The following is an 11401-nucleotide window of genomic DNA, read 5'->3' as shown; positions in this document are numbered from 1 at the left end:
CTTTAAGCATCCAACTCCGGCTCAGGTCATGATCTCACGATTCGTGAGTGCGAGCCCCGCACCAGGCTCTGCACTGAGGGCGTGGAGCCTGCTTGGGATTCTCTCTCTCTCCCTCTCTCTGCTCCTTGCTTGCTTGCTCTCTCGCTCTCTCTCTCTTTCAAAAATACATAAATAAACTTAAAAAAATAAATAAAAGAAGAAGAAGAACCTGGAAAGACTGAGACAGGAGCCCTAAGCTTCAGCTCCATTTCAGAGACGTCTGCTATGATAGGCTGACCTTTCAGAAAGTTTCCAAGTTCAGCACCTGGAATGACCTACAGCCAGAGCTGGCTTTGGGCCAGCTGCCCACGCTGGCCTCAGTTGTGAAACACACCACGTCTTTGAATGACTTTTGCTGCCCTGGACAGCTGACACCACGTCTTCCAGCTTGGAGGCTTTATTACGTTTCACGACCATGAAAACATAGGGCGGTGGCTATGACAGCAAACACTGAGGACAAAGGAGCGGACCGAGTTGCACCCACCCTCCCCTGGCAGCCTCCTTCCCCACGTCTCCCAGAGACTGTCCCTGCGTCCTTCCTTTGCAAACTCAAGAAAGTTGAAAGGAGACATCGAAAGTAGCAGGAATGCCATCGGCCAGATGGAAGCAGAGGGATAACTTTGAGGAACAGTTGATGAAAAACACACTACAGAAAACCTCTCCTACTGCATTGTGATGCCGGGGTGGAAGAGTGTGCCCTCGGCTCAGCGTCCATCCTCCCGAGACCGCAGTCATACGGGGCCTTCGGTGATGCCCTCCAGAGGCATGCTGGGCGCGCTGTCCCCTGTGGGCCGCTCATCTTTCTTCAGCGACGTCGGGACTCGGAGGCTGACGTACGGTTTGTGACAAGCTGTGTTGGCCAGGGGGGGGTAGTGCTGTCTGTAGCAAATGTACGCAAAAATGAGGCCAATGACTCCACCCACAAAAGAATCTAGGCAGAAAGAGCAAAACGGGAGACACGTGTTACGATTCATTCGTATATGGCCAGTTACGTTTTCCAGAAAGCGCTTTCCCCACCTGCTGCGGTGACTGGTTTGCTTGCCGGACCCCCTGAAAGACCACAAGAAAGAGAAATCATGCTAGAGGTAGAGACCTTGGTGGCCTCTCCAGATCTTTTCACGTCTAGAACTTAAAGATCCCTTTACAATGTTCACTTGATTCCTTCCGATGTCTTTAATATGCGTTTGAGCACCGCACGAACTCAGATTTGTGTTCTCGAATTTCAAAACCAATGCTAGATTCTGGAAGGAGTCCAGCCACCTCTATAGGATTTAGATACCTGTGATTTTGGTTCTTCTGCAAGTTTCCACTAGAGACCTGCAGTATCGCTGGCGTGTTACAGAAACCCATCGAGCAGGCAGTCTCTGCCTCGTGGTAAGTGATTTTCCAGAGAAGAAATGAACCTTCTGAGTCACAAAGTGAAGAAAACATTTTGTGACACACCAGGATCGCCGACTCAACAGATCTCTGATGTGAGAATCCCAATCCCCCTAACATCTCGTCAAGTTGAGGGGCTTAGGGGGACAGAGGAGGCAAAAAAACCCCACAAAAAACCATCTACAGGCAGAACAGGTACCTACACCATGGGGGCAGCCCCCTTGCTAAGAAGGCATTCAGCTGGGGGTGCCTGGGTGGCTCAGTCAGTGAAGCGTCCCACTTCGGATCAGGTCATGATCTCCTGGTTCATGAGTTCGAGCCCCACGTCGGGCTCTGTGCTGACCAGCTCGGAACCTGGAGCCTGCTTGGGTGCCTCACTCTCTCTCTGCCCCTCCCCTGCTCGCATTGTCTCTCTCTCTCTCCAAAAACAAATGTTAGAATTTTTTTTTAAATTAAAAAAAAAGAAGGCATTCAGCTGGGGGTGCCTGGGTGGCTCAGTCAGTGAAGCATCCCACTTCGGCTCAGGTCATGATCTCCTGGTTCATGAGTTCGAGCCCCACGTCGGGCTCTGTGCTGACCAGCTCGGAACCTGGAGCCTGCTTGGGTGCCTCACTCTCTCTCTGCCCCTCCCCTGCTCGCATTGTCTCTCTCTCTCCAAAAATAAACGTTAGAATTTTTTTAAAAATTAAAAAAAAAGAAGGCATTCAGCCGATGCCCCACAGCGACCCCATGAATGCAGCCCACCCCAACAACCCTCATTTGGTGTGTGTATGCATGTGCATTGGCACTTTAAACTGCGTCTATAGATTATTCTTGCCAAAAAGACCTCAGACCCTTCCGGAGGCAGACAGCATCGTGAATCCCTGAGTGGGGTCACAAGGCATAATTAACGGAATTAAATCAAGTTCCTCAAAAGGAGAAGCTCTTCACATTGCCTGTGACCGGCAGCCTCTAAAAATGTGCCAGGACTCAAGGGCTCAAGGTCAGAGAGTTGGCACTATTGTTTTGTGTTTCCTCTAACCCCAGGGAAGAGCCCCGCGGGGGCATTATTTTTGTCAGGGTCTGAAATGACCCAGGACATCTGCATTTGAGCCTCTGACTACTGAACGGACCAAATAACAAAACCCACAGATAATGTCATTTGGCTTTCCATTTTCCGGGGCGCCGCATCCCCCTGGGTACATCACTGTCCACAGGACATCGAATCGTTCTGAGTATGGGTTCCCTAGGCTGACGGCAAGGCGAGTGGCAAGTCCCGGCCACGCTGTCTTCCCATTTCGTTGAAAGAGCGGACAGGGGTATCACAGGTCCGCCAGAGTCATTAGAAAAAATAAGGGCAACGCAAGGTCTAGGCAAGCCGCCTTCTCAGCCAAGCCATCTGGGGCTTTATTACAAAGGTGGTGAACAAGGGCCAAAAAAGGACTTACTTTATGAGGGAGACGGCCATCAAGTGCCTCGAGTGGGCTATTGGTATTTTGATGAAATCAACACTCACGTCCTGTAGGGCATGTGCTGACAGAAAAGCAGGCAGCGGACAAACAGGCCTTTATTAAGGGAAAAACCACTTGGGGTGGATTTTACCCTAGCTATGGTAGCATGGGACCAGAGGGTTCAAAAGGGGAATACATGGATCTCCGTGTCCCTGAAGTACGAAATACTGGAGTCTCTTTACTCAGCATCAATGTCATGTGTATGTGCTGCACGGGTATCAGGGGTCAGGCGTGACGTCTGGTCCCAGGGCACGAGGTTGAATACAATGTACACATCCACAGTCCTAAGGGGTCGGATGGACACTAAACAGTGACAGCCTTATCAGTGAGCTGCCTCTGTGCCATATGACATGAAGGAGAAGTGAGGGTCTGTGAGATCGCCCAATGGAGTAGCCTGGGCTGGTCTGGACCCAGGGAGTCTCACCAAGGACATGGCCCACGGGCCGGCCGTGCAGGATAAGCAGGCGTGACCCGGGGGGAAGTGGGCAGTGGAGATAGGGAGGGCACCTGCAGTCTTCCAGGCAGAGGAAAGAAGGAAGGGGCTTGGCAAATTTGGGTGCCTGAGAGAAGGATTATCTTTTACCTGGTGGTGTCTTTGTAATCCTGCAGGACATACGACCATGAGGTATTCCAACTTCAAAAAAAAAAAAAAGGCAGGAAGGTGTCTGGGGGGTGGCTCAGTTGGTTAAGTGACTGACTCTTGATCTTGGCTCAGGTCATGATCTCACGGTTTGTGAGTTCGAGTCCTGTGTCCAGCTCCATGTTCACAGCATGGAGCCTGCTTGGGATTCTCTCTCTCCCTCTCTCTGCCCCTCTCAGCTCACACTTGCTCTCTCAAAATAAACAAATAGACTTAAAAAGAATAAGGGGCGCCTGGGTGGCTCAGTCAGTTAAGCATCCGACTTCGGCTCAGGTCATGATTTCACGGTTCAGGGGTTCGAGCCCCACGTCGGGCTCTGTGCTGACAGCTCGGAGCCTGGAGCCTGCTTCGGATTCTGTCTCCCTCTCTCTCTGCTCCTCCGCCACTGGTGCTCTGTCTCTCTCACAAAAACAAATATTAAAAAAACTAAGTTGACCGTGAGGGATTCATGTACCCTCAGGTAATACGAACACTCAGCATGGAGCAGGGACCCCACGGGCTTTCTGGGCTGCCACGTGTGCATACTTCTTAACCCATACCCACCACCCAGTATTGACTTCCCCTTGACAACCTCCCTCATCTTCGTTTCCAAGGGCCCAGCAGTTCTTAGTACATGTTTGGTGAATGGACATGTGCTGAACAGCACTGACAAGACGCACTAGAGAATCGACACGACCAGCCACAAAAAGCCACATATACTGTGATTCTACGAATGCGCGATGCCCAGAATAAGGAAGTCCATCGAAAAAAAAGGAAGATTAGTGGTTGCCAGGAGCTGGGGTAGGGGTTTCTTTTTGGGGTGAAGAAAATTTCCCGGAATTGGATAGTGGTGATGGCTGCACAACTCTGAACATACTAAAAATCACTTTAAAGGGAATGAACTACAAGTTACGAATTATACGTCAACAAAACTCTTTACAAAGTCGGGGGAGGGAAGCAACACCAGATGGGCTCCAACGGTGGTAGAAATCAGGCAACCTGGATTTGATTCCCACTCATAAAATGGGCCCCCACCCCCTTCTCATGAGGTCAAAGGACAGGACAGGCTCTCTCTGGGTCTGGCAAATGGAAGGGCCAGGACATCCTGGCCGTGCTCACTTGGTCTGGCACAAATAAGCAGAAAGCCTTCTGAAGATGCACTGTCAAGCCCCCTGGGGGAGCAAACACATCTCTCTGTTGCCATGGCAACATCCAAGCTCACTAAGCTGGCCTCACTCGGGCCCTTGTATGCCTTGGGCTGTATGACCCAGGATACCAGGGTAAAAATTAGCTCTGACAAACTCAACAAGCCCACAGGACGATTTCTGCCATTCTGCCACAATGGACTTGTGGAATGAAGTTTCCCGTTTTTGTGACTTTGAGTCTCTAAGAAAGAACTTTCAGAGCACAGAGGATGCGTGTTCCATCCGGTATGCTGGCAGCCGTGGTGTGGTCTCCCTCAGTACCACGCCTCCCGTGGGGGACATGCCCAGCACACAGGCACAAGAGGCCGGATGAATGAATGAGTGAATGTTTAAGGTGTAATTGTTTGGTTCATTTTTAAAGGAAAAGAACTTGCAGAGGAAAGGTTAATTTTAATAAAACCAGTGTGAAGAAAAACATGATACTGGTAAGAAAGGAACATGATTTAGTTAAAATCATTCATTCAACACATTTACTGGACACTGTTATGAGCTGAATTGGTGGCTCCCCACCCTGAAGAAAAAAAAAAAAAGATATGTTGAAGTCCTCATTGCAGTTTTCAGAATGTGACTTTATTTGGATACAGAGTCCGTGTAGGGGTCATCAAGCTAAAAGGAGATCATGAGGGTGGGCTCTAACCTAATATGGCTGGTGTTCTGGTAAAAGGGTAAATTTGGACACAAAGACAGACACACAGAAGGGAAGAGAGTGTGAAGAAACACAAGGAAAACACTGGGGGCACAGATTGGAATTATGCTGCCGTAAGCCAAGGTGCATCTGGGGCTACCAGAAGCTGGAAGAGGGGAAGGATCTTACCCTACTGGTCTCAACGGGAGTGTGGCCCTTCTCACACCTTGATTTTGGACTTCTCGCCTCCAGAAAGAACTGTGAGACACTTTCTACTGTTCTAAGCCACTCAGTTTATGGCACTTTGTTACAAGAGTCCTAGGAAACTAACACAAGTACCCACCATGTGCCATGCCAACGAAAGAGACAAAAATCTCTGCCCACATGGAGATTAGACTCCAGTGCAGAGTTCACAAACTAGGGCAACTATTTAGTTATATATTGTCCACAGCTGCTTCCACATTGCTACAGCCAAATCCAGGAGCTGGGACAGAGAGTGTATGGCCTACTTAAAGCCTAAGATATTTACTATCTGACCCTTTACAGAACAAGTCTGCAGACTTCTGTTCTAGTGGATAAGGACAGACAATAATCAATACATAATAAACTACTTAGTTCATCAGGCAGTGATAAATGAGCAAGATGAGAGCGCTAGGAAGCTCGGAGGAAGGGCTGCCAAATCACCAGAGTGACCATCACAAGACGTCCTCAGCCAGAATGTAATGCTTGAGTCAAGGTCAGGAGGGGGAAGGGAACAAGCCACATCTACAGAGGAAGTTGGATTCTAGAAATATTTTGAACACAGAGCCCACGAGAGAAACCAGAGACAATGAGAGAAAGCAGAGGGGGGAAGAATTCCTTGGAGTGAAGTAAAGCAAGGTTATCAGTGAGCCTTTTTGAGCGGCCACCATCCATCTTCCCTGGGACCTGAGCAACAGGGGAAGGCCAGGGCTAACCTGGAGGCCCTGACTCACGCTCCCTTTGGTCTGGCCCAAACACCGTCCAGTGGGTTCTGATGGGAGGGAGCAGGGAGACTTGGGGATGCAGACTGCCCAGCCCTCCTATGGGGCAGCTAGGGTAGGAAGACAGAGATGGGCAGACTCATAAGCCATTGAGGACTGGAGGCTCCCAGACCCCGACCAACGTGCGGCAGCTGATGAGGAGTGTGAATGCAGACCCCACTACAGAGGGCAGCCGACAGTGGAGGGAAAAGGAGTTGAGATCAGTTCACTCCAGACCAAGGATATCCATGGGAGAGTATCAGTGCTTCTGTCCTATGGAAGGCTGGTGGGGTTCTGGTAGGAAGAGTGATATAGTTCCAAGGGGTCCTTTTCAAGTCACTTTGCTCAGAGACTGCTTCTGACAGCCCAAGGAAACAAATGGTTAAGAGCGTGTATCCCTCAACTATGTGTATGTGGGGGATGGGGGGCAGAGGTAGCAGCCTCTGCCTCACTTTTTAGTGTGACACCTGAATAGTCCAGCAAAGTGCCCCCCACCTCCCAACCACCTCATCTTCACATCTAATAATCTCAAGTCTGGTAACTACACAAAAATTCATTTCAAATCACAGACGCTTCACAGCCCAGTAAGGGAAATGTCGTGAAGGCAGTGGCAGCCATCTTGAAAACTTCAGCCCGCTCAAATATGGCATCTGTGACTGACCAGGATGCTTTCTAACTTGGGCTGGTTGGGAATGAAGGACCCTTTCTCCCCTGGAAACCCATTTTCCTGTATTTCATTCAGAGGGAGATGCTCTTTCTTACAATGAAACACCATACAAGTAAGCAGGCTGCTGAGAATGGCAGTACAACTAAAGAAACCAGTGTCGGTTGGAAGGTTACCCCCAAAGGTGGAGTCACATAAGGAAAGCCTGGATCCAGATACAGCAATTTGAGGGCAGCGTATTATGCCCATTCACGTAACAAACTATAATCCCTGCCACTCCCGGCTGTAACACTTCACTGACTAGAAAACATGAACACACAACACTATGAGTTGAGGCAGAAGGAAGTTCAGTAAGATGCTCTTCTCCTTCTTTATATTTTTTTCCACATATATTTTTCTTAGCATGGGAATTCCATAAATTTTAACTCTTGAAAACACATGACTAATCACAAAGGTAAACCTCTTTACGAGGTGCTGGGTTTTATAGTTAGCATCACCCACAAAACTCTGTAGCTTCCAGTTGACCTGGAAGCCAGCATGTCACAAAACATGGAGAACTTCAGCCACACACAGATTTGCTGCCCATCTAGCTGGTTTTATTTCTGAAAAAGTCCTGCTAAATGTTTCACGTGCCCCTTCCTGCCATGGCCTGTGTCCTCCATTTTCTTCACTTAATAAAACAACAGGCTGGTATATTTAGAGTGCAGCTGGGAAGACGGAAAAGACAAGAAGGGTGTTGACAACAGAAAACAACAATGATGATGAAAAGAGTAAGGCATTTGGGATTATGAGCTATATTGGATAAGAATATGTAATTGAGTAACTGGACGTACTTCTCCATTAGGCACGGTTGTATAAATCAAAATTGAAATGGACTCGTAAAAATCTCATAATACTAATGTTGTTAACTAAAGTCTATAACGAGAGAAATTCATGTTTTGCTGATGCCTATGGGGCTCCATGTGAATTCTCATCATAATGGACGGCCCCTGCCCATGGTCACTGGGCAGGCTCAGTCTGTGAAGAAAAACAACAACCTATTTATCTCCATCAGGAATCCTGCCTCAAACAGCCACCCCCACACTGTCTATCCCTTCTCCAAGCTGGAAACCTTGGAGGCCTCCTTGATTACTCCCTTAATAAGTGAGTGTTTACTGAATAAAATTTCCCACTCATTGAACACTGCTACTTTATTTTTTAGAGAGACAGAGCGGGGAGAGAGAGTGTGTGTGTGAGAGGAGGAGAAAGACAGAGGGAGGGAGGGAGGGAGGGAGGGAAGGAGGGAGGGAAGGAGGGAAGGAGGAAGGGAGAGAGAGAGAGAGAGAGAGAGAGAGAGAGAGAGAATGGATCTTAAGCAGGCTCCACCCTCAGCATGGAGCCTGAGTTGGATGCTCAACTGACTGAGTCATGCAGGCACCTTGAACACTACTGCTTCTTAACATATAATAAGGGGGAAAAAGGGGGGGCTGAGGTACACTGTAGATCAGGGGTTCTCGACCTCAGCAACAGCCATCTGGGGCTGGATAGGTCTTTGTTGTGAGGAAGACATGATCTTGTACATTGTAAGATGTTTAGTAGCATCCCTGGCCTCTCCCCACTAGGTGCCAGGAGCAATCACCATTACCACCACCCCCAGCTGTACAAACCAAAAAGAAACTTCCACACATTGCTAAGTGTTCCCTGGGAGGTACAGCAGTCACCCCTCTGTTGAGACCACTGGTGTAGAGAATAACAGATGGCCTCATAAAGGGGAATTCAGGTAAAATGAACCGGACTTGTTTCAGAGCCCATTAAAGAATCCAAGGAAGGGCACAGTCCTCTCCTGGCTAATTCTAGGGGTAGAAGTTGAACAGATGATGGCACAGGTGAACTGGTACTTGACCCACAGCAATGACCTGTACCAATGGACACCGATGTACCATGTACATTCAGTTTTGCCTGAATGTCATGGAGGTCTACCGTGACAGGTTGCTTTGCCCCTCAGGTGTGGCCCTAAACGTCGTGGAACGTAAATTCTATTGCTTCACTTGCCCATCAGCCCACAGAGCATTAATATCTTCCTTCTACTGCTCCAAGTTCCTCTGTGTGCCAGGTGGATGAGATGGGTCTGAAGCCCTGACGCACCAGCTGCGTCATGAGTCCACCACTGTGACAAAGCCTAGGACTGTGAGTCTTCATCCTTCCATGACGCACCAGCCATACCAAGGTCATGAGGACCAAAACTATTTCAGAGAGGCCAACCTCACGTCTTCGGGTTTCAGGACAAGATTGCTACATGAAGGCTCTTCCTGCCTTCCAAGATGAAGCAACGGTCTATTCCATTGTGAAACCCTTAATCGTTTCTCAAATCCAAAGTGACTGAATAAACGTGCAAGCCAAGGGTTCATAGCTTACAAATAGACCACGTTCCCTTCCAAGCACAACCAGGCCTGACCCTGCTTAGCTTCCGAGATCAGATGAGATCGGGCACATTCCAAAGGATATAAAAATGCTGACTCCAAGGGGCACACGCACCCCAATGTTTATAGCAGCACTATCAACAATAGCCAAATTATGGAATGAGCCCAAATGGCCATCAACTGATGAATGGATAAAGAAGATGCAGTGTGTGTGTGTGTGTGTGTGTGTGTGTGTGTGTGTGTGTGTGTGTATACATACACATACACACAATGGAATACTACTCAGTGATGAAAAAGAATGAAATCTTGCCATTTACAACAACGTGGATGGAACTAGCATGTATTATGCTAAGTGAAATGAGTCAGTCCGAGAAAGATAAATATCGTTTGTGGGATTTAAGAAACATGCCAGATGAACATAGGGGAAGAAAAGGAAAAATAAGAAAAACAGAGAGGGAGGCAAGCCATTAGAGACTCTTAAATACAGAGAACAAACAGCATTGCTGGAAGGGTGTTGGCTGGGGGGATGGGCTAAATGGGTGATGGCCATTAAGGAGGGCACTTGTTGGGATGAGCACTGGGTGTTACATGGTAAGTGATGAATCACTAAATTCTACTCCTGAAACCATTATTATGCTATATGTTAACTAACTTGGATTTAAATTTTAAAAGAAATAGACCATGTTCCAAAAATACATCTGCCTCTAAATCACTTGTTTGGGCAACACAGCATATCCTTCTTTAGAAACAATGCACGAAGAGACAACAATACCAATTTGCATTTGTGTAATATGTTTTCACTTACAAAGTACATTCAGATCCATTATTTCATTCAGTCTGTGAAATAGCCTGTGAAATATTTGGGGGTTATTGTTTCCAAGTTCAGAAGAAGAAACTTCAGTTTGCAAGGGATATAAATGAAAAGCAGTCCATAAGACACCATCCAGGCCATGATGTTCTTGACCCACAAGGACCCTGGGGAAATGCCCTCATCATCTGGACAACAATGATTCAGTTGGAAAATATTCCCGGGCGCTGTGGGCATGCCTTTCTGCTGTTGACTCAGCAACTCTCTCTCTCTGTTTCCCTTCCATGATGTAGCTTTGTGCTATCCAGAACGTCATCCAAGTCATCGATAAAAGTAGACCACAAGGGAGGGCGCAGGACCCAGCATTATGGCTTCTAGTGGCTTCCCCATCAGGAGGGCCTCAAGACCCTGAACTGCACTTGATGCATCTACCTGTCCAGACCATGCATCAGTCTCTGTTTCCCCTATACTCTTCACTCCCAGCTCCAAGCTGCTGCTAGAGGCTCATGAAGCCCAGAGTGCGAGCTCTAGGAGGGTGGTGGGTGGAGCTGAGGTTGGGGAAGGAGCAAGAGAATCCAGAGAAGATGTCCATTTAGGAGCCCCCCTCACCTCTGGCCTCATCTGCTGCCTCAGGGCCACTGGAATGAATAGCTAGGATGAGGTGAGGAGGGCACAGAACCACAGGCAGCACAGACAGAAAAGGAGGAGGAGGGGAACCGCCTGGTGGCAGCAGGAACCAGGCAAGAAGAGGAGGGACAAGCCCCAGGCGGATGGTGGAAAGCCATACATACGGATGGGGAATCTGGTTTGGGGCACATATAATTCAGTTTGCTTAAAGCTGGCACACTGGCGCTCCTCCCCAAAGCTCCTCAGACTTCATCAGAAACAACAGGCTTGCACGCTAACGCAGACTCCTGGCCACCACTCCAGGCCTACCCCCGGAGTCGGCCTCCCAACTCAGGGTGGCCTGCTCCAGGTGATGTGAGGATTGCCCGGCAGGAAACACGGCCCTAGGTCCCGCGCTCCTGGCCACCCCACGTCCTCTGGACATCACCTCTGTGTCTGCTCCCTGTTTGCTGTGGCAGGTGCGGGCTGTGAGCTGCAGCTTATCTGTAGGAGGAGACGGCGTGGTTTAGTCTTATTCCAGTCCCTCACTTGTTTTGTGTTATTTTCA

General features: G+C 48.6%; 1 protein-coding gene across 2 annotated transcripts in view; it reads right to left on the bottom strand.

Moving 5' to 3' along the window:
* Positions 1–420: 420 nt before the first annotated feature.
* Positions 421–11401, bottom strand: part of PLPP4 (phospholipid phosphatase 4) — a 128758-nt gene continuing 117777 nt past the window's right edge. Inside the window, exon 7 of one of the 2 annotated variants that reach the window (XM_023241012.2) lies at positions 421–970. In XM_023241012.2, the coding sequence (XP_023096780.1) occupies positions 771–970 (200 nt within the window). In that variant the 3' untranslated portion in view covers positions 421–770. The remainder of the gene's footprint in view (positions 971–11401) is intronic. The other variant, XM_023241015.2, reaches the window with a different exon arrangement.

This window comes from Felis catus, chromosome D2, assembly GCF_018350175.1.
Source record: "Felis catus isolate Fca126 chromosome D2, F.catus_Fca126_mat1.0, whole genome shotgun sequence".
Lineage (NCBI taxonomy): Eukaryota > Metazoa > Chordata > Mammalia > Carnivora > Felidae > Felis > Felis catus.
Note: the sequence above shows the minus strand (reverse complement) of the source record. Positions and strands in the feature narration are given on the sequence as shown.